Below are 27,953 nucleotides of genomic sequence, written 5' to 3' on the forward strand. Positions count from 1 at the left end.
AACAATCGTCTCCTTATGCCTCAACAGGTGAGTTGCAGCTCAGCCGACGACCGCAAGCCCTCTCCGAGGTGACGCATCGCCAGCATCTTAAATTTTCCTCCAAAGCAGATGCGGCTTAATTGTCCTTGATTGTCTGAGGGGCTGGCGGTTCTACCTTTGGCACAATGGGGGGTGAAGACGCCATCTGCAAACTCACACTTTGAGGTTTTACATTAATTAGTCATTAAAAGCGGAGGCGTACAGCGGCAGCACGGGGTTAACGAATATCTCGGTGTATTATTGTAACATCAAATTTAAATCTGCCTGTCGTCTAGCTCGCCTTCTGCAGGTATAAAAGACGGCAGCGAGAGACACGAGATCAAGAGAGGGAAGAAGACGGTTCTTCGGACTGGGGGGGAGCGACCGAATTACTTACTGGATTAGCTCTGTAATATTGGACAAGCAATTGCGTTTCCCTTTATATTGGTTTTACATATATTGAAAAACATTCTATTTTCTGTTTTCCCCGCAATGAAAACATCTGAAACTGTAGATTGCGTTTGTCACTGTGGAATAACCTGATCTTTGCGGTCCAGTCCCTTAAGAATCTTCATTTTGAGGCTCTGGTCTAGGTCTCCCGATATATTTTATCTTGCAGCTATGGGCCTGTGCTTTGGTGAGTACGTGCATCGCATATCTGTCTAATCAATCATCTATCTAGCTTAACTGGACTGCCAAGTTAGCTACAGGATGGATGCTAACTACGACAACAGAGAGTGGTTTTCTCATTACTCCTCTCGGCTAGCTGTCTAAAAGAAGCGCACAGGCACACAAAGGTGGATCGTTTAATCTATGTTGGCGTTTTTTTTTTTTGGTTACAGGTTCGCATTCTCGGGGTTTAATGACTCCTGCCCAGGTGTGGCGCTACTACACCGGCTCAGGTCAGTTTCTTAAAGCCGCGTTTCTTTTATCGTGCGAAACACGCACGCGATCAGCGAGGATCTCGAGCGGCGCGTCACCACGACAGCACGCTCGCGTGCGCTGGGAGTCAAAATGCCTTCGCGTGCCACGGCTAGGAGCACCAACATGCGGACGTGTGTTTCTAGGGATACGAGAATTATTCACATGCCCTCTCAACAGTCATGAAAAAAAAAACATCTTTCCCAACTTTGATCCACCTTGCATAGCATACTGTACTTAGGCAATTTAACTTTTTTTACACAAAACAGCCCTAAGTAAAATATTTATTCGATTGCGAAAACCAAAAGACCAAAAGCAATTCTGAGTGAAGAGTTAGACGTTTTGATCAGCTTTCGAAGTCATACAAATTAGGATGATTTGGCCTTCTGGGAACGAAAGCGTAATTTTAAGTGTTTCATTTAGAAAGCTTCCTATTAAAGTATTGTCTGCAAGGCTGAATCACGAAGAGGAGAACAATTGATAGCGCCGCTCGTTTTCCTTCGCGCAACAGATATGGATTATGGCACTCAAGAGAGTTTGAAGAAAAGTTAGAAATATGTGTAAATATCGAAAACGTAATTCCGTGCCGCTCAAATTGCTGGAGACGTATGTGTGATGATTCTGTTGGCTTGAGATGAGGCGGTTTAGGAAGACGAAATTTGCTCACAGGGCTGTCTGCTCTTCTACTTTCGCCTACTTAACATTGTACTTACAATGGCTATAGTAAATACGTACATTTTTTACAAAACGAAATGTGCTAAACTAATAATTTCCCAAGACACGACAGAATTAATTAGATTTTGCTTGATAGGCTATTTCTATATTTTTAGATTCGTTTTGTCTAACTTACGTTTTTGCACATATACATTAAATTTGAAATACCTAAAATGTATTCAAAATAGCTGACGTTTTACTAATATTTAACTCTTTAACGATTCGATTTTACAGCGCGTTTCGGTATAATTTTATTTATAAAATATAATACAAAGGATATTTTATATTTTCCATAGTATCGATCATTTTAAAGTAATGTAAAAAAAATCTTACTTTGGGGCTACGTGGTGATTGTCATTCGTTACTGATGTGTGTGTGAAGTGCCTGAATGCTCTTTTTCGGATGTTTGGATTTTTCAATAAATCAATGTATTGATTTCTTCACTGCACTGTTGTAAACATTTGACCATGAACATTTCTTCTGCTGTTTATCGTGCAATCATTATTTCGTATTTTTGATAGATTTGTCTGTAAACGACAACATCAAATAGTTTATTTCGTTTTGGACATAAAACTAGTTTGGATATTGATTTGTGTTTCCTTTTCCCCTTAATTACCATCTAGACCCGAATTAAAAAAGGATCGCATGTCAAAATCAATTGATACGAAGAAGAACATTTTGGCAAACAAATTATTATTCGTGCCAGGTTTTGATTTATTGGCGGCTCCTTCTGAAACCGCATATTTTACGTGGGGCTAAAAACAATGAATTCAATTTCTTGGGTTGTGATATATTAACTAACGCTTTTATTGTCCCTCATTTTCCAGTTTAAAGCAAAGTTGCATCCTATTTCATTTTTTGTCAACCACAAATATAATATTTTTCATACGATGCGGTAGTCCATTAATGACTTATCAGTTAACTTGTGGTTCTTTCATATCATTGGATATTCACTCAAAATGTTGTCAAATTTAAAAACGTGAGAACTGTGTCCCAATAGAAAAAGCAGTTTTGAGTGAAGAGTACCCCTTTTTGTAATGTAATGTTACGCCATTGACTGGTTTTAAAATGGCAGTGGTAACTGCTACAGCGTATATTGCTGCAGATTTGAGATATAGCTAGTTGCATGATAATTAAAGCCGATAATTAATTTAGAACATGTATGTTCTAAAGTAGCCGATGAAAAATAAACGTAACAACCACTGCAGCAGCCAGACGCGATGGAGGTAATCTTCCGTATTTAATATAATGGTGGAGCACACTGCGGTGGCTGTTTTGCAATAACCTGATGGTTACAGAAAATCAAAGGAAGGATATATTGATTTCCTAGTGGCAAGGCTTAATACTAATCCATAATACTTCAGTACATGGGGTACTTTTGTTTAAAATGTTAAGTTCGGAACGGTCCCCTTTTTTTTATTCAGATACATCAGATTTGGTCAAATAAAAACCACTATTAATCCGCTTTTTCCCGTGAAATCAGACGATTTTTTCCCACTATGTTCGATTCTCAAAGCTCCTATGTCATATCGGTAAAATATGTACATGAATATTTATTTTTGTGACGGGACCAGATACCTATTTAACGTCCATAACTTTTGAAAATGGGCTTCTTATATTCCGTGAAGAATATACAACCAAGTTGCCCTTCGCTTTGAATGAAATTTTTAAGGTGTAGGACGATAACGTGGAAGGGATCTTGAATTTCAAATTGAGATCCAGAAAACCTGCTGGGTGACGATGTTTGCCTCATTTTTTCCGCAGTCCGTAACAGCGAAAATATTTCTTAACTGTGTTTCGGAAATTCGTTTCGATAAACTTGACATTATCCAATAACCGCCCTAGAGCTGCGATGGATTTATGAGACACGAAGTTTGTCAATGGCAGAAAAGCACGGATACGCTTTAAAAAGTGATGAATTTGACACGTCGGTGATCACAATATTTAGCCATCTTCGGCAGTATACAGTTTCCCCTCGGAATTTGCTATTGCTGTTGCATAAAATTAATTTAGCCTGAGATTCCAAATCCGCAATCACATAGATAAAACTGTTGTGTATCCGATTCGAATTCGATACTGCAAAGTGAGAAACTGTACTTTTCTCATTTTAATGTCTATTTGTTACATTAATATTTCAGCCATCCAGGGTGAAACAAACATAGACAAACGACAGAAATGTGTGTTTAAATTCATCTGTTCGAACAAAAAGGTCTGATCTCACTGTCAACGTAGATACGTACATAACTCGTACATAACACATTGAAAACCGAGACCATACTGACCTTACTCCTGATAACAACGGGCAGAAATATCAATCTCTAAACGCAGGTGCCTACTGAAGTATAAGGCTCACGAAGTGACCAGTGCTGTGTGAATTCGTAGAAATGTATTTATATTACCCCATTAAAAATGTCATGTGTTACTTTCCACTATTCAGTCACGTTTCGTTTCATGTAACAATTTGATCATTTTGTCGAGGTGGCCCGACTGCTTTTGTCAGTTTTGCATGTTGATGTTCGGCCGGCGTTCGCGTGACGCGCTCGATTTAACTACACAGAATGAAGCAGAAGTCTTACATCCTATTTCTTTAACGAAGTGATTTAATGTCTTACAATCTCAACATAATGTATCCTTTGCTCCATCTTTTTATGGAAAAGAGAAGGAAATGTAGCCTACATATTATGACTCGCCTATTTTTTTATTTATAAAAACAACTTCATAAGTTAATTTTTGCATTTGGATTTTTTTCCTAAAACATCAAACTGTGTAGAAAGTTGTGTAACGATCACATGTAGCCTTATTTGCGTGTTAAACCGCAAAGTTTAATTCGTGGCTGGCGTACGATTACATAACACTCTGAAGTCAATAAACGCCTTCAGTTATGTTAGGTGGAAGAAAGAAATTAATGCATGAAAGGCGATATTTTAAATATTATGATTGTTGCATTAATAATTCCATTGCACCCTGTCAAAGCGTGATTTTACTTTTATTATTTTGCTACAACTTTCTCTGCAGTCTGTTTTAGGCCTAAATATTGGTCGAATACTCATTAAACGCCAAGACGCTTTCAATTCCACGTCTAAAAATAATAAAAGGGTATGCTGTATTGGCTCTCATGTTCTTCAGATCCGACGACAGGTAGGAACGGCGAAGCCCATAATCTTAGAAAAGACAAAATTACAGGTTTACAAAAGAAGCGATGTCGAGCTCATTGGAAACCGATACAACGCATGTTGTAAATCGTCCGTCTGGCTCACGGTGACTAAATGGAGCACCGTCAATCATTTTTAAGAGATTGTATCAAAATGAGTTCTAAAACTCTGACTACTGAGAAAAGGTTACTCTCGCATTCTCTAGATGAAAAAGGGCAGAAGTGGGTCTAGAATTTATAACCTGGTCTGGGTCAGCGAGATACCAGTTTTCAATTTTTATAAAATCCTTGAGTTTCGTTTTTTATGCTGATGAAATGGCAGAACATCAATTACTTAAACCATAGATAACAATCATAATTATTGTGCCTTTTTCGAAAAGCACACCGATAATGACTTCGGTTTGAACAGTTCTCAGGTGGTCGTCGTATTTAAGTGTCCACAAGGAGGCGGTACTCATGCACATATTGTCACGCGTGGATCTGATCGATACTGAAGGAGAATTTTTAATGCAGAATAATCAATATCTTATACAGTCTGTTTTAATTCCTCTGCTTGTTCAATCTAGAATTTGATCGACAACAGCGAGTCATATTGATGTATTTGTGTAATTTATGATGACCCTTTTAAAGAGGATACAGTCATTGAGACGTAGAATATTATACAGTGATAATCATAAGTGTTGATATTATTCACTTAGATGTGCATGAAGAGAAATTGTATTAGTAGCGTTTTATCCCGCTTGAACACCATACTCTCTGTTTTTGATGTTGTTTTTTCCATCGCTTAACACAATCGTGCATAAAACACTTAGCAGTTCCAGATATTAAGCTTTGTAAGAGGATCTCTCTCGGGTATATACTTACATAATTGTTTCTCTTCCTAAATGTAAAGCAACTTGTTATACTTCGTATGAAAAGAGCTATATAAATGCAAGGAATCTTTATTATCGATTCAAAACCAGTCAAAACCAGCCGTTTTAGCTAGATGATTTGACCCATTCACACCACATATATCAGTCAGAAATAAAACTGGAAAAGGCGAATCCTTGACTGAGAAGAATAGTGCGTAAATATTAAGCTCTTGGCGTTTTTTGCTTCCAGCTTTGACAGATTTCTGCAGAAACGCTGATCTTTTCAAAGCATACTATCAACAGATGAGCTTGATTGCCAAGAAGATACGCTGTTTCCAATGTGGTTTAATAATAATTGCTTACATTTTTATATAGCGCTTTTCTGGACACTCCACTCAAAGCGCTTTACAGGTAACGGGGACTCCCCTCCACCACCACCAATGTGCAGCCCCACCTGGATGATGCGACGGCAGCCATAGTGCGCCAGAACACTCACCACACACCAGCTATCAGTGGGGAGGAGAGCAGAGTGATGAAGCCAATTCATAGAGGGGGATTATTAGGAGGCCAGGATTGGTGAGGGCCAATGGGAAATTTGGCCAGGACGCCGGGGTTACACCGTGATTTCAGAACATTGTCTCAGTACATTGACTTCTTTTCTGCAGTGTCGTTGCCTGTAATTTGCAGAGCTGGAAACGTTCGAGGTGATGGGTTCTGTGCAGCTGCGTTTCTCCCGGAAAGCGTGCACCCGCACCTATGAATATGAATAGATATCATATTCCTGGTTTATTCCCGGCATTGGATACATTTCGAGATCATTCGCCCTGTTTCCATTTTAAATACTCCCCGGAGATAACGGGTCTGGACAAGATGTCTTAGATCGCAGAAGAAGATTAAACAGCAAAGCCTCTTTCTAAACGCTTCTGTGTTTGTAATTGAGGCTTTGTCTCAGAGGCTCCGCTCTGTCCGGGAGTAGAAAAGTGAAAATCTCTGAGAGTTTTGACATTCTAATGTTGGCATTAAGGCATTTCGTTTTACATGTAAGACAGAAGTAATTTTAATTTAGCATTAAACATTAATTGTTGCAGGATACGTTTTTCCCCTTCAATCATTTTAATACGTTGTAAGCAAATAAAAAAATGTATATTTAAATTCACAAAATTGTATATTTATTTGTATATTTACATTTATCCTTGTAACAGCTGAAGGTAAGGCCAGTTTTCACAACAAATTTAGTCTGTAAATTCGTTCTCTGTTCTACATTTAATACCGGTTATCCAGTACAAGCACTATAGCTTATATTATTTTGCTTATGAAGAGCTACAGGCGGTTTTTGAAAAGATGCTTCCTTTGTTTTTTTCATTTTGCGTTGACCCTGCATATTTGTGTAATTCGATTTATAATCGACTGTTTCAAGTTGGCATAGGTATTTGTTTAGGCGCAATGTTGTGTGTTCATCTATAGACTGTGGCTACCTAATGGCAACCACGGCCGTGATGAAAACTAAGACAGTGATTGGATTTAGGCAGGAAACGCCAAAAAATCCCGATTTTTGACAAAAAAATGTCATCTTTAAATATCGCGGTTGTTTTCGCGTTTCGTTGTGATTAGTATCGGTGTGCGGGCTGCGTGTGCGTGCGAGCGGGCTCTCTAATTTAACAATGCTCCTGCGGCCACTGTCCATCTCCAACGGGCTGCAGGAGAAACAGAGGGATTGATGACTTCTAACCCCCACGGGTCAGTGCTCGGCCCCTCCCCCAGAGCACCATCACAACAGGCAGCAGAATTTCACACGACGGGTTAAACCGTAGGCTCGCTGCGTCAGTCGGCGTTATTTTGAAAATCGCACTTTATGAACAGACCGGACACCCCGGTTTGTGGTGCAGCACTGATTACACTCCTGTATACTGTATGTCACCGCTTTCCAGAAACAGACCATAGCGTGCAGAAAATATTCTGATTCCCATGTTTTGTTAAATCCGCTGTAACAACGCATCATTCTGTTGTGTAATTATATTTCATTTTTTCTCAAATTGTAGGACGGATTATTTTTGGTTTTTTTTTAGAATCACGTGCCGCAATTATATCCCACATTAATCGTCCTCTGACAATTTCGAACCGATTTCCTGCCACTGAGGGCACCCAATCCATCGACTTTTATTTCTGAATTCACGTATTCCGAGAAGCTTTACAAGAAGGATTAAACTATGTATACTTCTGTAGTGGTCAAAAAAAAAAAATCTGTAATAAAACTGTTATGTAACATATTTCAATTTCATGCCCGTGTTTGTGTTCGGAGTCGATTTTTCTGTCTTACTCACACGAATAAGCATACCTGAGTCGACTTATAATGATGTGCTACCTTAAAAGGAAAATTCCTACTATTTATTTAAAAGAAGGAAATACACCCTCCCCTTCAGAAAAAAAAAACGTTAAGGTTTGGAATGTGGAAGGGCAAGGTTTAATTGTTTAAACGGCCTCTCCAGGACTGCCTAACTAAATGACCATCTACATTCAAATTGGTAAAAACTGGTTGGGGGGTGGAGGGGGTTGGTGCTGTCATTTAATACTGTCCGGAGGGAAGGAGGTGGGAGTCATCTCCTCCTCAGCTAGGTGGTCTCCGCCCGTGATTGGTCACTTCCAGATTTTGGATCCTTTCACTTTGGAATGTGTAATTTATCAGGGAAGAGATTGTAATTGAGAATCACGTGGAGCTGGATCGAAAAAGGTGGGGGGTTGGAATGCGCTGGAGAGCAGTGTGTGTGTGTGTATTGGGGGGGGGGGGGGGGGGCGTTGTGAAAGCTATGTGACCACCAAAAAAAAAAAATACAACCTTTGGAGGAAGGACAAAAAACGTGCTCTTTCTCACAATCGCGTCCCAACAAAATATCAGGGCAAATATATCATACACTGCTGGAAAATTGCGAGGACACCAGAGACTCTGGATTTACTCGGCTATGGCAGAAGGTATCATTTGCTTTGAAAATCTTTATGGTTTGATGTCTGGATCTTTGGGGGAATATGAAAGGGGGGCTGGGTTTCCCCTCATTGTCTTTTAGATTTTGGGATTCTTCTTAAAATCCTCCCCCTGGCCCTCCCACCCTCTTTTGTTGGGGTGAAGATGTTGCCAAAACCTTTTGTCTGGTTTCCCTTTTTTTCCCATATAACCCCTTTTTGATTTTTAAAGTGGTTTCGGGAAAGTGGAGCAACGATCAGGGGGGAGAGAAGGAATTTGTTCCTTGGGATTAAATTTTACTCTCGGAAAGGGCAGGATGGGCTCTGTTTCCAACCAGCAGTTTACAGGTTAAGTTTCTTATTAATTTAAGTAGGAGAGATGCACTTCAGGATTTTTAAAGATAACTTTTTTTTTAGGAAGCATGATAGAATGAATGCTGGGCGCTTGACCCTAAACTGGGCTGGATTAAATCACCAGCAAACGAACGAATGAAAACGTTTCGTATCAATCACATTTTAGATATTTATATTATATAAATTTGCAGGGGTGACACTGTGTGTGTTCTGTGGATTGTATAAAATTTACCTGATTTTTTAAAAACATTTCATACATACATTAAGCTTTGCGTTGTAATGTATTTGCGTTTGTGCTTGTTTATATATTTCTGTATAAAGGGTGTGTAATACGGTGTGTTACATGTTATCTTATATAATTTAAACGTTTATATATTGTTGCTATATTAGTACATTCTCAGAAGTTTAAAGTTTTAAACGCAAATTTATATTACATTTATTCAAAAATGTCAGGGCACTGGTTTTTACTTTTTTTTTTACTCTCTCAAAAATATTTGATCTAAATTCCTGGGTTGTTTAAAATCATTGGTACATATGATTTTCGTGTATAAATTTGGATTTGCATGTATTTTTTCGCAATCCGTTGTCCCGTTGCGGCGTTTATGGCCGGATTGGAACAATAGCTTCATTTCTACCCATAGAATTAAACAGCTTGACCCCACATGGGAATCGCGTTATCATTGCTGGTGTAGTTGTAAGGTATCAATACTGGGAAATTTGGGAACGGGCCAGTGTAGTTATTAACGTTTTCATTAACCAGGTTCTGATGATGCACAATTTCAAGAAAACGTGGTGGGATTTTATTTTGCTTTTGGGATGGTTCTAGGTAATTTTCAACAAACCTCAGTGCAGAGGTGCTATTCAATATCAGCCGCATGCTGAAGCTCATGCACACCTCTGGGTAGCACGCTGCGTGTGTAGTGGCTAGACTGTCGCATGTCGGGTAGAGTTCTGAAGAAGCACACAAGCCGAGGAGAGAGTAAGAATTCACTATATTTTGTTGATTCAATTTGCAAAATGGCTTCCGAGCAGATGTAGCATTGTAAACCTGGCCTGTCGCGGTTGAAAAATAACGTCGCGTTTTAACCTGTCTGTAATATCAAGGTGGCTGCGCGAAGACCGAAGACGAGGAGTCGCCGAGCACGGAGGAGGACTCGCGGTCTTTCCAGGGGAGTGGGGTCTGTAAATGGTTTAATGTGCGTATGGGGTTCGGCTTTCTTTCCATGACGAACAGAGAGGGTATTCAACTGGACACCCCGGTCGACGTGTTCGTCCACCAGGTGAGTACACCCCCTCCCAACTGTAGTGGACATAGACGTTGGTAAAACTGGGCCCGCGTACTGTTGTAACCTCCTTCCCGCCTGTAGGGAGGTATGGACTCAAGGTGTCGGAGAACACTAGTTTGCCGCTGGACGTGTTATTTTAGGGTAAATCACGCAGTGGATTTCAGCAGAATCTACGAAGAAAAATGTCGGTTATATGCCTTATATATGACACCTGAATAGTTAGTCTGTAAAGGGCTGTGTTATCATTTTTTCCCTTTTCACGCAGGCTGCAGTGATGTGCGAATTTGGGGTGTTAAATACAGATTCGTGGTGTTTTTTTTGTAAACGTTTTATTTTCGGAATGTTTCTTTGTGTCTAAAAGGGCCTGATTCTTAAAGAAGGCCTTTAAGAATCGCAATGCGTTTTTCGCTCCTGTGGTCACAAATGGCTAACATAGACGTGTGGCATTCTTGTGTCTTTTTTTCCAGCCCAAAACATGATTTCAGCGCTTCTCTAGTACGTGTTTAGTGCTTTTGAGTGTAGTACGGTGAGCAAAATTAATCGGATAGAAACGGAATGCTATCCAGGATTCATAGCAGATGCTTTCCTCCATGAGGTTGTCAAGGCAATGGACTGCCTATCTTACCTGTAATGCTGTTTTTCAAAGAAAGAGGTCACGTTACCCCTCAAAAAGAGATGCATGTGGCTGCTGCATTTCACTGTTGCATTTTAAACACTGAATTCAGCTGTACTTATTAGAAGAAAGTCCAGTAGAGCACAACCTTAAAGATGACTACGTTAGACACTGACTCTGGTTTTAAAACATTTTTGTCTTGTAAGTATGCTTAAGTGGCTGCTATTTAGAAATTATGGTAAAATGCATCTTGTGTAATAGACTTTGTTTCTAATTTAACATTTCGGCAAACACATGTATCAAGTAGAATTATCCAAGAGATCTAAATGACACGTGCATTTTTTTGACACTTCTCATATTTTATATATGCTGTTTACATGTTTTGGTATTCTCTTTATCTTTTGATTAATCCTTCAGTTACTTATTTACTGATGAAAATTTAACATGTACCCTTCTTTTTTGAATTGGTTATGTGCATTATGTTTGCATGTGACCGGATTTGTCGATTGGTTTGAGGATTGCTGTTCCTTGGGATACAAACAAAATAACTTATTGAAAAGTCATTGAAAAAGATCCCAGTGCTCTGTGTTTGGCAGTTTGAATACAGTTGAGTTGCCAAGATTAGATTAAAAATCAGTTATTTCTGAAAGAATTTTAATGAATGAAATACCAGCAGAAGGTACGTCTGTGCTCTCTTGACTAATGAAGACAACCTGGTTGCTATCGGTATGATTGAAGGCAACCTGTCTGCGAGAAGTTACCCAGAGAATGAGATGTTCTGCTTCAACAAACAGCAGATGAGTTCAGAATAACTAGGAAATGAGCTCAGTGAGCTCAGTGAGGAACAGGCCGTATTTGGCAAGTTAGAGTACCACCAAACTAGCCCTGGGACAATCCATCTTTCTCCTATTTCCTCCATCTGCATAATCATTTTCAGACTGCAGTGGCTACGGAATAAGAAAATACAGAAAACCAATGGGAACCCACTGCTTTGGAGTGGCAAACATGAGCTGGGACTGGATTTTTAAGGCTCAGATTAGTTTTTTCCCTACTGATGATGTCGTCACAGCAGTAATCTTTTTTCGGGGTGGGAGGAACCCCGAGAAGCCAGTGTTGTGATTCACACTACTCCTCTGTGAATCCCCTCTAAAAGTTACGACTGATGCTGAGTGATTGCATGAAAATAATCTGTATGCTTCAAGGTCAATGAGGGGTAATACCCACTGCTGAACGAAATTGTCTTCTGTGGGACAGACAACAATCTCAGGTGGCAGCAGTGTTTCATTTACCAGTGACTATTTGGCTCTTAGCAGACATGACAAAAGACAGGAGATGGTGAACATTATGCTGACTTTTGAGTCAAGAACACATTTGGTGCTGGTTGAAGGCAAACAAAGGCCTCAGTGACAAATTAACAAAGTCCAGGAGCCGTTTTCAATTTAATGCAGATCCAGAGGTTTTTCAACAGGAAAATGCAAGCCCACACTGTACTAGGCTGATGGTGGCAAGACATCCAGAAAACTACGTCAAGGTTGTGTCATTGCCAGTTTTTTCTTTAAACTTGAGTTCAGCAAGTAATTTTTGTGGGGCAAACCCAGCCATCCATTTTCAGGGTAAAGGGGGAGCCACAGCCTGTTCTGGGAAGCACTGGACACAAAGATACCCATCCATCACAGGGCACACACAGACACAAACACACACACAAGGGCCACTTTTCTCCCAAACCACTTAACTTACCAGTATGTCTTTGGATTGTGCAAAGAAACCAGAGCACCTGGGGGGAAAACCATGCAAGCAAAATCCCCATGCGGAAAGTACCACAAGAACTGAACCCAGGAGTGGGAGAGAAGATTCCTCCCACTGAGGCAAACACATGAGGCTTCTTTCATTGGAATTTGGTCCTTACTGATTTTTGCCTGAAACAGAACAAGACAAGACACAAATAGAACAAAGCACAAGGCACTTGTTTTTAGTCAGGAGATGCTGGTGTTGTGGTCAGAAATGGAACTCTCTGATTTGACCATTACCTTTTGTTTGCTTTGGTGCACCGAGAATACTTGGTAACTAAAGGCTGTAATAGCCTGAATTAAATCAAAACTTGACCCCCAATGAATTGTAAATAAGAAGCACAGTGCAGTGCTTAATCTATTGTTACAAATGGGGGGTTCTAAAAGTGGGGAAGAAGCAGGAATTGATCAAGCAGATTAGTCAGTAATAAAATAAATTATCATAACCCCCAATTTGTAAATTATTTCTCCAAAATATACCCGAGTGGTTTTTATAGTTGGAGGCACGTGAATTCATTGTTCTCTGGGACAGCTTTACTGAAAAAAGTAATAATCCAGGCACACTTGGATAAACAAAGATGTATCAACAATAACAATACAAACACTACATTACACAAAGCATAAACATACAACACATGTTTCTTTATATACACATTTACAGACAGGGCATTTCAGAAGCCTAACATCCTAATCACCAAGTATTTGACTCTTAAATAATGCCTACAGTGGTAAAAATAAGAGATAAGCTGCTATCTAAATAAAACAGAATTCAACACAACCTGCAGTTAAATCTCTTTCAAACCTGGAATAGAGAGACACAAAATAAATGGGAGTCTTTCTCCATATTCTAAAAATGCCCCCCCAAGCAGGAAAGGCCATCTTTAGCTGAGGTATCTTTTACTCAAAAAAACCAAGTTCCCTAAAAACACAGAATAACAGGCTGCCTATAGCAAAGTTCAAATACTTAGTTCCAATCTGGTTTTATCTGGATGATCCTGAAGTAGGATCTCTCGTCTAATGCAAGCTTCAAGATCCAACTCCTCCTCTCCTCTCACTCATGTGGTCTTTTCCTCTTCTTCTCCCTTTCTTACCTCCTGATCCGATTTTATACATTGTGTTTATGGATTCTTAATTGACACTTAATCATTTACCCTCAAGGTAAACTTTGTGATGTGCTTTGGTCATAAGCTCTGGATCCCATTAATCTCAGAAAACATCCCCCCCTGTTTTGAAGCTGGGAATGTTAACACACTTTATCTAAACTCTTAGAGACGCTTCCTGGTCACCTTCAGTATAGCTAGAATTGTTATTGTTATTGTAAAGCAAGCTTTTCCTTCCCTTCAATGGAAACCATCTCATGTAATTGGTGAGTAGCCATCTGTATTGTTTGTTTTAGACAGATGATAAGCATTTATGATAGTAATTTTCAATGAGTTCATTATAAAGTGTGGGTTTCGTGCTATGTTCATGTTGATTTTATCTGTTTAAGATCAGGAAATGGCTGTCATGCCAGCTCGCCTTGCGACTTCAGGGCACTGGGTTCAATTCAGACTTCAGATATCAATCTGCATGGAGTTTATATGTTTGTAGAGGTGGTTGCTCAGTTCAGACATGCTGCCTACTCTAAATGATGTCTTTCTCCATCGGCTTGATGTGAGCAGGTATCCTAGCCAGGGTGTAGTGGCCTTGTACTCTCAGTCCCACCTGTGCCATGTGCTCTGCTGCAGTCCTCGCCAGTAGAAGTGGCTTTCTGAAAATGGATGGATGGAAGATCATAAGAAATGCTCATTGGGCTGCTAGTAACTCAAAAAGGAAAGATAGTGCAAGGTGGATTTATTTCTTATCCTCTAAGGGACATACACAAAAGGTTACCATAAGACTGTGTATTTAAGATGGTGCATTATAACCTAGCCTAGCTGGGACCCTTGACTGGAGTAAATCTAAACTTTTCCCGATTGGGAGCTCGAAACCTTGCACACCATGACAGATCACCATTGAGTAGAAGCAATCAGAAAGTACAGCATGGGTGCTAGATTTATCACTTGCAGCTGGATAATCATTTTGTTTACATGTTTGAGCGACACTTCTGTTGTATTCAATGTAGTCCAAAATGGTTATTTTGCCAATTTCTATAACAGCACCCCTGTGAAACGGCTTTTTGTCACCGTGTTACCATTCAGAAGGAAGGCGTGGCTTTGCTCAGTCAATCAATGTAGTTTTGCATTGTAACCATGCTGTCAGTTTTTTCCACTAGCCCTGTGTTCCTCTAGGGTGGTCACATCAGTGGGATGTGGACACATAAATCACAGATAGTGGATTCAGGTGTACCTCTGTGTGTGTGCTTACTGCGTCAGTGTCTTAACTTGGTGGCGGGTGAAAAGTGTTGAATACATGATATTGCTGTACTACGTGGCTGAATTTAGTTTTTTATATTCTTGTAAATAACTAAAGTGTGTCCATTGGACTTTTGTATTGGGGAACTTTGTATTCAGTCTGGCAAGATTTAGCTTTTAGAACTTCTTCTTTGGATTGGTTATGTTTTTCATATCTGATGGTACTTAATACAAAAATAGATTTCTTATTACTTAGCCATATAGCTGCCTCATGTCTATACTTCTATAAAACTTACACAGGCAATGTTTACCCCCTGCTAATTAGATTTTGAAATTTGCTAGTCTTCCATATACAGGTTGCATCACCAACAGCTGAAAGTGACTAGTATGAAGGTAGTAACATTTAGCTGTGATGATGTTTGAAGGTGTGATAATTGTAGTCTTTGTTTAGTCTCATAATGTTTAGGTTAGCATAATGTGCATGTTCAAAACCAGGCCAATACAAATCCAAATCTAGCATAAGATTACTTCCAAAGATTAACTCCCCCAAAACTTGGAATATGATCTCCAATGCTTTACAAACAAAACTCTGATGTCCTCACTGGAATTGGTTCTGAGCTATGCAGACCTGCTTGTACAAAGAAAGTGTCGCTGGCTGTATGGAAATGAACTCATTTTCTTTACCTTGAAGCAGAATTGATCTTGTGAACGTTGTGATGGAAGCACCATATTAAGTTATTTCATTTTATAAAGAGAATAAAGAGAAGTCAAGTGTAATGACACTAAGAAAACTGGAAAAAAAGGTTTTCTGAAATTCCTTGATTAAGGCTTGCAATGCTCTCTTTTCCCTGTTTTCTTGTCCCTTGTAGAACTTTGCCTGGGACAAATACTACCGGTACCATTCTTCCCAAAACTTAAGAGGATTGGTTCGTTCTGCTGCTTTCAGAACAGTTTTAGTCTGCATCTCACTGCCACTTTTTCCTGTTTATTCTTTTCTTTTGAGGCTTAGCCACACTGGTTTGTCGCATCAACAACTGGAAACACAATAAAAACCCTGGAAACACCCTGATGCTGCACAGTGATGACGGATTGATAGACATTACGTGAATATGTGTAGAGCAGTTGTGGTGCTTCCTGGGAGGGTTACAGGCTGAAACAGGGCCTATCTATTCCACAAAGTAATAAAATGGCTTACGGACATTTTTGGTGTAGTTTAATAACGATTCTGTAGATACTATTTTTGTTTCCTCATAAATGGGCTTGCCATAGGTCAGCCTTCCAAGGATCACAAGCTCCTGGGAAAAGCACTCTCCACTCTAATAGATGGGTGTCTCCACTGCGACTTGGAACACATCTTGGGAGTTAAATCCCGTCGAAAGGGATGTTGCGTTTTTCCCCTTCTCTCTGAGAATGAGGCTTCCATCTTAAGAAAGCGTTATTCCTGTCTGATCAGATAAGAGCTGGCTGAGCAGAGATAAAGGGCCCCCCTGCCACTCACCCATTCAACTGGGGTTCCTGTTATAAAGTGATTAAAACATTTCTGCTGCCTTTTGTGAGTGCCCCCCCCCCCAACACCTCCCACTGGTATCTATATGTTAATGGCGAGGTGGGTGATGATGGCATTATCTTGCTGAAAAGTCCTGAAACTCAGCGGACCTCCTGCAACCAACCATTTGTTTGTCAGCACAGTTTCCATCGCAATTCAGTTCACTTGCAAGTATTTGAAATCTGAACGTTTGTTAAAGCCAAAGTGAGGGGGAAAAAAGCCCTTCTTCTTCCTTCATCCTCGACACATTCTGGAATTAAAAACATTTTACCGGTCCAGTTCAGAAAGTGTCTGAAATGTAGATTCTGCGTTTGGATCGTATGTAATACTCTCATTCTGTTAAAAATTCACTAGCTCACAAATAGGCAATTATTTTAAATGTTTCATTTTTTAAGAATAACCTATTATGGCAGGAGTGTAAAAGTGTATGTTGTATCGACTCATATATCTTGTGTCAAAGGAGGGTGCTATGCAAGTGAAAATAAGACTACATATGTGTAGGAGCCTGTGTACTAAAATTGGAAGGTGGGTATTGTCAATATACAGTGAAAGCTGTTCTTATGCTTCACTGTGATGGACAGCATATGGCTTTGCTGTGCTTCCTTTGATTTCAATACTTTCGGCTGAAGTCCTTGTGTGATCTCAGTTTTCTGAATGAGCTAGTTTTCTGTGTGACGTTTCTAAGCTATTTGTCGGCGTGTTCTTAAAGGGAAAAATGCACACTTCTTCACAAAACCACGGCAGGACCTTTATGTGCAAATGAATCCTGTGTATAAGAGTACAATAGTAGACAGCTACCATTCAGGGCTGTGTTGCTGAAGACTGTAACATTCCATGTATCATGTTAAAGAAACATTTGCAGTTTTAGCCTTAGGTTCGTTCTGTAGGTGAATCTAAACACTCTTCCACTATATGAGTATGTAAGGGTCCTCATGGACTGATGCTTTTTTTCTGCTTCAGAATTCTATTATGCATTAATCCTTAATTTACTGATTGGATCTGAGTGACCTATTGATCCATGACCTATTGATATATTCCAAATCATTGAAACATGAAAGTAAATGCAGCTAAGCATTTGTTTCAAGACAATTTGGATGCATCTTAACCGTGTGTCCAGTATATAGCTTGCAATTGAAGGTGAGCAAAATGTTACTGAATTTTTTAGATGTTCATGGGTATATTTTTGTAATTAAAGACTTTTCTGATTGCTTGATAATTTTAGTGGGACGCTTTTAAAAAGAGTTGCATTTTTAAACTATGCTTGCCGACATATGGGGATCTGTGAACTGTGAAGATTTCAGCGGGGGATGGAGTTTAGAAGGATGGTTATTTAGAATGAGATGAATGATTGTCACTTGGTTTCGATTCCATTTTGGGAACTTGCTGCTGTCTATCTTTTCCTGTTTTATCCTGATCATGTGATCCCAGCACAGCTTTCCTGGTTATTCTATAGATGTAGCCTATGCATGCTGATGCAGCTACCTACTTGAACTACTTTCCTGGTTATGTCTGATTCATCGTTGGTTATATGACGGCTGGTGTATTAAACTAGAAGTTTATCCTTTCCTCTTCATTAATAACATAAGTTAGATTGACCGGAAAAGAATGTGAAAACACATGAAACGCATTTCATTTCGCATTCAGTATGTGTACATATCCCTAAATGATATAATGGGTTGTGGGTATTATTTTCCACCTGTCTAAAAGACCAGACCAGCATGTTCTGAACATGTTTAAACACCAATTTTAAGGAAAAAGAAACAGTCATTTTTTTTCTTACCTCCTGCTTATAGTTTAGAATTGTACAATACAACAGAGCCCTGACAAAGAAAAAGAGCTCAATCAAGATTTTAAAATTATAGGTTTAGGTTGATGTTCGTTTGGTATCATAGCATATATGTAGTGCATCTCAGGCAAATACAAAAGGTCATTCAGATGTGTCTAAATATTGACCGAAGGGAAAATGGCTAGTAGGAGTTTGTACGTACTAAACACATTTTACAAGATGTGCTCCCAACACTGTACCGTTTGTATTATGTGATGGAGATTTATGTATATATTTAATGTATGAGTCAGCAAAATTCAAAACAGCTATTCATTTTTTAATGAATAGCAGTGCATGACTTGATTGGTCACCTCGCACAAAGTTTTAAGATCAGTGCATTGCAGACTGGTAGGCACATTGATACGCATTATAATGGACTTATGAATTAAAGTCCGCAGAAGAACATTAACTCCTTGCATCCATGTCCCTTGTGCACATAGTGACATGCATCTCAATAGCTGCTTGCTGGGGCGTGACGAAACCCATTACTCACAGCCCCCTTTGTCATTGTCCCTTCCAATTCGCCTGCGTTTCTGCCTGGCGCGCCTCTCTTTCATCAGGTGGTTACTGTAGCTCTGATTTGGCATCCGCAGCTGCAGAGAGAGGGTTAACAGTTGCTGATAACTCTTTCTAAAAACGGAATGAATAAAGAAAGGTCACTGTGGTCCCGAGACAGCGGGGCTGTCTGTGAGATAAACCTGAGGTGTAGTAATTAAAGGCTTTCAGGTTCCAGTTAAACCTGAGGTGTAGTAATTAAAGGCTTTCAGGTTCCAGTTATGTGTTTGGCCTTTGGGTTCCTTATTAAACAATTTACTGCCCAGGATTCTTCAAAAGATTGTCTTGTGCCTTCCCACCTCCACTGGCAGCTTTTATTTCCCGTTTTTTTCATTTTTCAGTGAGGTTTTCAGGTGTGGCTCTGAGCCTCGACTCACATAAGAGCATCCAATTCTCACTGCATTTCGAAGACCAGCTGAGCTGCTCCATAGGGTGGATGAGCACTGCGTCCCTTTCCAGCTGCCCTTATTAGCTTCTCAAGTATGTTTGGTTTAACTGGGATATTTTAGATTGCCACAAGGTATTTGGCTTGGTCAACTTTTCTATCTAGAGAGTCAGGTTGTCTAGAAATTTGTTACTAGAACCGATTTTTTTTTCTAGGAAAGTGGCACATGGGTAAAGGGGGTGGCATAGAGTTTGTATGTTCACCCAGTGTCTGCATGGGTTTCCTCCAGGTGCTCTGGCTTCTGGAAAGACATACCGCATGGTTAATTGGCTTCCGTAAAATCCTCCCAGGTGTGATGGGTGTGTTGATGTCTGTGATCGTGTCTGTGTGTGCACTGTGATGGACTCTCATCCTGTACAGGGTGTATCCCTTGTGCACGTCACTGATGGGTTAGGCTCTGATTGCCCAAATCAATGTTAATCCAAGTCATTATATAGTATAGTCTAAATATAAACTTTTGAATCTGGCGTGCTGACTCTTCTCTCGGCCCTCCCTTTACACAGCTGGGCCAGAGATGTGCCTCACGCAGAGAAGGGGGATTTGAAAAGGACAGGCACATTGTTGGTCAGGGAGAAGCTGGGACTGTGAGGTAGGCCGAGCTTAAAATTTCCACAATTCCAAATTAAAGAAGTGATCAGTTAACATTTGACCCCTTGGAAACCTCCCCCACTCCTCTTACCCCTTCACTCTCTAACCCCCCCTCCCCACCTCTTTCCTGGTGAGATTAATAATTCTCATACTGGTCCCTGGGAATGAAACCTGCAGGACCCAATGGACAATGCCCTCCATTGTCAGTGTGGAAGAGGAAATCCTGGAGCATGTGATCTGTTATTGAGTGGCAGGGCTCTGAATAAGGAGTATGTGTGTAGGGCTGGGGGGTTGGGGGGGGGTGTTCATTCACAAAAACACTCTGAAGAAAAGGGAAGGGGCTGTCTTGGGACGTGTTAAAGGGGAATGGAGTTTGGGGTTGTCAAGCAATTGAGTTTGAGTTGCAGCTTGTACTGTGAAAGCACTTCAAAAGCCTACGTTTTCTATTGCAGTCTTGGTGTCTCAGCGCTACTTAAAGCAGGGAGGCTGTAAATTCACCATCCATCTTTCTCATAGACTCTCCTGTTGACACCAGCTTAGCATTAACTTGATGGTCCCAGTTTCCAGCCTTGCTGATCGGGCACATACAGGATTTTACTAGCCAGCAACCCACCAGCTTTTGAATGCAAAGACAAGGCAATGTTACCTTCAATAAAGTGAAGACTGTGCCCTTTAAGCACAGTCAACAGCACGAAATAGAAGGGATATTTTTTTTATAAATTTAGAATTGCTAGTTACTTTTGTTTTACCCACCTATGTTTTTTGCTTTTTGACTATGATGCACACAAGCTCATCCCAAGGCAGAATGAGGAAGCAGACAGGCAGATTCCTGATCTGCCCAGGTTTGTGCCTTTTGTCTTTTAACACATTATGGGCACACACAGCGCAGACTGGTGGTGAGACGTGTCCCCCTCTGACAGCACCCCAGGGCAGAAGGAGACTTGTAGGTAGCAGGGCCCTGGTTGACTGATGCTGCTTGAGCAATCCCAATCACAGTCGGCAAGTGACATGACCCAGGCTCGAACCTGTGATCCTACAGCTCAACCTGCAATCGAGAGAGTGTTCTTGCTAGTTGAGCTCCTTGGGAGGCCCCTGTACAGTATAGAATAGTTTGCACCCAGCTGCTAGTGCTGTTATTTCTTGCACATTTTTGTTTTTTTTTTAAATATGGACAAGTTTATAACTCACATTCTTGTTTTTTGGATCTTTTGCAAGTGTCTGTTCTAATTGATTTCTCCTAAGATGCTCAATGCCTCTTGTACACCAGAGGACTGTGAATTGTTTTGAAGTTTTGTTTCTCCTCTACTATCCTCTAAAATCTTTAATTTTTGAGCAGCAAAGCCTTAAGTTTCCCATTTTCCAGGGCTGAAATTGAGAGCAATATCATTTTGAAGAAAGCAACTTTATTTATAACACATTCTGGTTAATACTTTTTTTCTTTTATTAATTATTAATTTTATATCCAGACCTTTTGTTAATGTGTACTTAAAAGACCTCTGTAAAAGGTTAATTCATATAATGTTAATGGTAAAGTGCAATGTTGTTTATAAGTGAGTGACTTTGGGATAACAATGCTCGGATCGGGGACCCTGATATAAAGTCAGGATTGTATATTTTATCGGGATAGGTAAATTCGTTGTTTTAAAAGAACACCACCTTTCCTCAGATTATAAACAGCAAAAAGAGGATAGATAACTGCATACTACATACTTCTGGAAGCAAATATTCCATCATACTTGGAGTAAAGACACATTAATAACAAATTTAATTTGAATAAAATCCAGGAACATCAATTGTAAGTTACTGAAATAAAGAAAAGTATGTGCCAAGAAGTCATTTAAATGCATAGGTTAAAACGCCATTGAAAATGATTTTTCTGTTACTCTGCAAAAATTGGCATAACTGTTATATATATATATTACTGTTATACTGTGTATATCTCCTAGATTTATTCAATTCACTGCATTTTTATTTACGTTAACGGAAATGTGCAGCTTTCAACAAATTAGAATCCTGTAGGAATGTACATTTTCTTTTAATAAAATGCCACATGCTCTGCCTTTTAAAAAAGTGTACATATTTTACTTAAATGATGTTTCTGTTGAGCTGTTGCTCAGTGTAATCATGTGACTGATTCATAGGGAACATGTGGCTATATTAAGAGGAAAGAAGACGTTGGGGAGTGATTGCCAGAGATCATCGTCATCAATCACAAATCCAATTTGGAACACGCGTTTTTAAGCATAGTTGGGAGGAAAATGTATTTTTATCACTTTAGATCTCTTGATCGTAATCCAACAGAACGCAGATGACAACAAAGCCTTCAGTTATCCTAAAGTCTGCCTCAGGCCGATCAAGATTTTCCTGAGCTCAGTCTCGGTATGCCTGGAACAGCTTTTAGTGTCCGTCGTAAACGTCTGTGTGCTTGTCCCATGAGCCTGCTATTCTGAGTCAGCCACGCTGGCAGGACTTCTTCCTGAACAAAAGTAGTTATTATCTTTTTAATTTGCCACTACACATCCTAATAAATGTCGTCCGCATGATCCCCTTCCCCCTTCCCAGTTGACGCATATCCTTACCACCCTCAGATATGCACCAGGCCTGGCTTGAGCAGCAGAAAGCAAGGAAACAAGGTGTTGTACGTACTGTAATACGTTTCCACAGGCCATAGCCTTACAGTGAGCTATGAGACACCTTTTTAGGAACATGCCCATTCTGAGAATCTTTCACTTGGAGAGAAATCGGCAGTTGAATCACAGAGACTTATCGGGATTTCAAGATGGGAAAGTAGGCATTATCCAACTGGAAAAGAAACAAAGCTCTAATCTAGCTCTTCAAGGTGGTTTCCTTCTTGCACGTTTTTTTTTGTAACGAGAAGTATTTCAGGAATGCCCCACCCCCCCCCCCCCCAATTCGTCTTTGTCCCTGGTCAGTTTTGGGCTTGACCAGATGGACTCCTTTCGCAATGAATTGGAGCCTGGTTGTGTGGATGGGGGTGGGAATGCTGCGATTGGTTAGGGGCAAGAGGGGGGAGCTGCTTCCTCAGGTCTGCAGAGCTCTGGAGAGGGGGAGGAGAGGGCATCACTGGGTCCTATTTTCTTTTCGGGACTCAAAGCATCCTAAGGATTTCCTCCTCTTTCATGGTTGGAATTTCATGCACGAGATTCCCGACCTGTACCATTTTTTCCCTTATTCCCCATATGTGAAGTCAAACAAGTCAGTTTGTCCTTTCTTTTAGAACTAATCTTCCTCTTCCAGAACAGCTTTATATTACAATACAATGAATATTATATACGATTGTTGTGCAACTGCAGTGCTGGGTCTTTTCAGATTTTTGATTTTTGTTTCTGGAGAACAATTAATTCCCACCTCAGATTCTGCCCTTTTTACAGATTGTTATTTAGGCAAACAGATAAATCGGACTGGTGCCTTTGCCTGCTAAGTCCCAGGACTGTGAAATATACCTGGCGTACCATCTAGTTTGTGTCTTCAATTTGTGCCATGACACACAGGCATAGGCTTGTGTAAGAAAAATAGGTAGTTATACAGACTGAGAGCCTGATCTCCATCACTATATTGGCCAGGCTCACTGTGAATCTTTATCACTATAGGATGTACAGTAAACACTTTTTACATTCATGAGCAAAATAACCCCAGTTTGAATCTTAACCTTTTGTGGTTAAAGTGGTATTGGATTTAAATATTCAAATATTGCATCAAAAGAAAATAAAAGATTACAAAGGAGAGAGACTTATTTTGCCCATCTAGCTCATTGGTAAGAACTAATCTGGCCAAAAGAACTGATCTTTTAATGAAAGCACGGTGAATTATAAGTTGCGGTGAGAATGTCAAGATTCAGTTCAAAATAAAACATCCATAGCTCATGGAGCTCAGAGTACAGAGGAATCATTGATATGAAATTATGTTGCCTGTAGTTTAATGTGGTCTGAATCACTTTACCCATCATTCTGTGTACAGTGGTTACAGTAGTGCTATTTTGCTTGGTTTAAGGCACTCAGTTAAATCAAGAAAAAAGCCTGCTGTTTTGCCTGCTGCCTGTGCTGGTGACTGACGGTCGTCCTCCTGTGCTTTCAGAGCAAGCTGCACATGGAGGGTTTCCGCAGCCTGAAGGAAGGGGAGGTGGTGGAGTTCACCTTCAAGAAGTCGGCCAAGGGTCTGGAGTCCCTGCGGGTCACGGGGCCAGGCGGGGTCCCCTGCGTGGGCAGCGAGCGCCGGCCCAAGGGGAAGAGCATCCAGAAACGCCGTTCCAAAGGGGACAGGTAACTCCCCCCGCTCCCAGTGTGAGAAACTGTGACAGAGGTCTGTGGGCTCGAGCGGGCCTGACTCCCGCCCCCATGGGACAGCTGGACTCAGGTGCATCCCGGAATTCAGAATGGTCTTGACTGCTCTTTATTGGTCATGTAATATTCGGAAATGGAGGAATCTGTCATTTTTTCCTGTAGGTGTCGAATGGCCAATTTTTCATATTTGTCTACTAAGAGTCCTTTTTTTTTGCAAACCCTCAAATTGTCACTTTTTTAAAACGCATGGAAAAATCTCATTTGGACTATTTAAGTGATTCCTGCAATTGACTAGTTTAGAGATGGTTTGAAATGAAACTCCCAGCACCCTGTAGGTCTCATCTGGTCATTGCTGACTTCATTGAATCTAATTATTTACCTAAATTGATCAAAATGCCTGTTTCCCAAGTCTTTATAAAATAAAATGAGTATTGAAGAGTGACTTGTAGGACCTGCCATCCGTGTAATACAGGTAGGAAAAACTGGTACGGATTTTAGGGAGGATTGGTAACAGAAATAACCCAGTTTTTACCTTTTGTGGTTTCTGTTATTTCAGAACAGATTTTCATCACCTCATCCTTAATAAAACTAGGGTATTGATGTCAACAGTATCAGTGTGTCGCGTAAATGCAGAAATAAGAAAAGCCGTTTTGACGAATGATTTATAATCATCTAAGAAAATAGAAGCACATTTTTATCTTTCCCCCATTGTAATATTTAAGAAATCCTTATAACTGCCCCCCGCTCAATATCACAAACATGCTGTGGGTGTCGCAGGTCTCGTTTGAAAAAGATCCTGTCCATTTAATTAATGACAGATGTAGGTGCCTGAGAAAGGTCAGGGGTCACCACTGCCATAGCAACTGCAGAGTGTGTGTGTAGAGGGGTGGGGGTAGTGTGGGTCAGAGTTCAGAGGTCACGCTGCAGTACTGAGACAAAGAGAACTGGTCCCTTCCGCATGCATTCTGATCAATGACAACCTCGCTGCTTTGCCCAGCGAGGAACAAAAGGCAGCACTGAGCAGGACGCACCTAACCTCCATGTGATCGGCACATCACAGCTCCCAGATCTGTGGGCCATCCGTACGGCGAAGAGCTGGCTCCCACAGGACTAGTACGAACAGCGCATCCTTTCTGTCCACTGCTGACAATTTTTGTGAGATATTATTAACACTGGTGAACGCCAGGGTGGCAGTTCAGACTCGCCGTGCCATTCTCGTGTACTGTACACCTGACACAGCCAAGGCAAAACAAACTTCACCTCCAAAATGGGTTTTCATGTAGATATACTGTAGATACTGGGCTTGCTTGCACTAATGTGTTCAGATATTCGACAGCCTGATAAATATAAATTCTGCATGTATAAAGACATTAATGTGACTGGGTGGTAGCTTTTATTTAACCAGTAATTAAGATTGTGAACAATCTTCAGACATAAATATGACAACTACGTCTTCAAAATTGGAAATGGAAGAGTTCCATACCCGTATTGTTTTAGCCCCATTTCAAAGGTCTAACAATTTATAACTAAAGCTGCTGTCAGTAATCACTCAGGATCACTGAGGTGTGCCATCAGTCATGCTCTTCAGCTCTGCACCATGTGATTTAGAAGAATAAAATGACACATGCAGTACATCGTAGAATCACAGCATTTTATTTTCAGAGGGACCTGCACTGAAAAGACTGCATAGGCATTTTATTAGTGAATGTGTACTTCCATCTAGTGGTGTGAAGAAGAAAGGGAGTGTTTAGTAAACGCTAGTGGTTAATGTTTGTTCCTTTTAATGTTGTGTGTACAGTATTTGAAGGTCGGCTTTGCTTTTGTTGCATTTCGATTTTTAATCCTTAAGCATAACTTACATCATTTGTCTTAATGAATTAGAATGTGTATAATTCAATGATTACTGTAACGAACATCTGATCGTAGAGACTTTTAAACTTAAATGGTACATGCTGAGTTTTAATAACGATTCGGGGATGTTCTAAGATGTTAATCAATTGCAACTACCATTACTGTTTCCTCTGCTTTAAATATGAAAGCAGAAAAATGTTAGCTGCCCCCAGAATTTTGGCCTTGGGTTCATTTCTTGTTTGAGGTACCTTGTGTATTGTGTTTGTGTGTTCTTCTATGGCTTTTCTCTGTGGGCTCGTTGTCCCCGTGTGTAGCCTGGTTTGTGCCCTGCATTTCCAGCATGAGCTCTGGGCTCATGACCCTTACCGAGGATAAGCCACTTTCTGACGATGGATGCCGAGTGTCTTCATTTCTGTCTCCAGTCTCTGATCTTTGAGGTTTGCATAACAGGGTCTGGTCTTGGTTCTTGTGTTGCAGGTGCTATAATTGTGGTGGGTTGGACCACCATGCCAAGGAATGCAAGCTCCCTCCTCAGCCCAAGAAGTGCCATTTCTGCCAAAGCATCTCTCACATGGTGGCCAGCTGTCCAATCAAAGCGCAGCAATCATCCCCGAGCTCTCAGGGAAGGCCCGCCTCTCTGAAGGGGGAGGAGGAAGAGCAGGGCCACGCCCCCCTCCCTCCAGAGAGCTCAGATTGAGCAGGGAAGAGCAAGGAGCAGGTGCAGGGCCAAGGAGTGTCAAGGTCCAATGGATGGATTTACCACAGTTCTCAAGAGATGAACACAGAAGAAGAAAGTTCCTACTAATTCTATAGCTGCTTTTGGAACTACCTCAGGTTTTTAAAATGAACAACAAAAAAGTGTTTACTGTGTAATGGTGTAACAGTCAGGAATAACCCTTCAGTCACACACTGTACAATCAGTTAGCCTGTATTCCTACTTGTTTATATACATTTGCTGTGTAGAGGAAGGCCCCATTGATATGAGTTGTCTGTTTCTTGTTCCCTCTGTGCTTCTAAGTGAATTATGTTTACTTTATTTTTTATAAAGAGAAGTTTTTAAACCCCTGTTTTTAGATTGCTTGTTTGTCCTGGTTTGAAATTCCTCCAACGTTTGTGAGTTTCAAATATAAGGTAGAGCTCGGGATGGCTGGAGACCAGAGGTCTTCTGTGCTGGATAGTTGGAGAGTTTAGATCTTTGGCACTGATTTACTTTTAATGGCTCAGTCAGTTCCTTCTGTTGGCACTTGATAGCTTTAAAGGAAACTTCATTTTTGCAGATCTGTTTTGGCACTGCTGTGTGCATTGAATTAGTCTACAGAAAGCATGAAAAAATAGTATTAAAAGCTCTTATTTTTTTACTTCATTTAGTTTCTCTTCGAGTCAACAGTGTTTTTCAGGGATTTCATCCCAAACCTTTAGGGTACCAATACATTGGGATCTGTTAACTGAGAAAGTGCACAAAAGAAGTCTTAAACCCAAAAAATTAAATGACCTAAATTATGCAATTTGCATCCAAACAAGTTACAAATAATCCAATTTATTTAAAGAAGTCAGTTAATATTATAACTTTAGACGTTCTGAAGTGTTGTGTACAATTGAGCCGAGATGAGAGAGATGGGCTGGCGTCCCGGGCTGCTGGGATAGGCTCCAGCTCCCCCATAATCCGTTGGGAAATGGATGGATAAAACAGATGGGGAAAAATGAACCTTTGGTACACTGGTTTCCCCACTGTACTGTCCATGTGAATAACAGGAAGAGCAATTCTAAAAGGTTATGGTTTTCCTGACTGTTACACCTTTGCGATATGAATGATGAAGGTGTAGTTCGTGGATTGAGACAGTTGTGAATGAATGTTTCTA

General features: G+C 40.4%; 1 protein-coding gene across 4 annotated transcripts; it reads left to right on the forward strand.

Moving 5' to 3' along the window:
* Positions 1–153: 153 nt before the first annotated feature.
* On the forward strand, positions 154–27,953 carry LOC102687487 (protein lin-28 homolog A). 4 transcript variants are annotated; one of them, XM_015348418.2, is made up of 5 exons: positions 154–655; positions 861–920; positions 10,069–10,244; positions 24,038–24,222; positions 26,572–27,953. In XM_015348418.2, exons 1-5 carry the CDS (start codon positions 640–642, stop codon positions 26,789–26,791), a joined length of 657 nt encoding a protein of 218 aa, XP_015203904.1. In that variant the 5' UTR covers positions 154–639; the 3' UTR covers positions 26,792–27,953. The 4 variants fall into 4 exon arrangements, with proteins under 4 accessions (XP_015203904.1, XP_006631320.1, XP_015203908.1 ...); XM_006631257.3 differs by lacking the exons at positions 154–655; positions 861–920 and adding an exon at positions 8,490–8,622; XM_015348422.2 differs by lacking the exons at positions 154–655; positions 861–920 and adding an exon at positions 8,782–8,958.

The sequence above is a fragment of the Lepisosteus oculatus genome, chromosome 11 (genome assembly GCF_040954835.1).
Source record: "Lepisosteus oculatus isolate fLepOcu1 chromosome 11, fLepOcu1.hap2, whole genome shotgun sequence".
Lineage (NCBI taxonomy): Eukaryota > Metazoa > Chordata > Actinopteri > Semionotiformes > Lepisosteidae > Lepisosteus > Lepisosteus oculatus.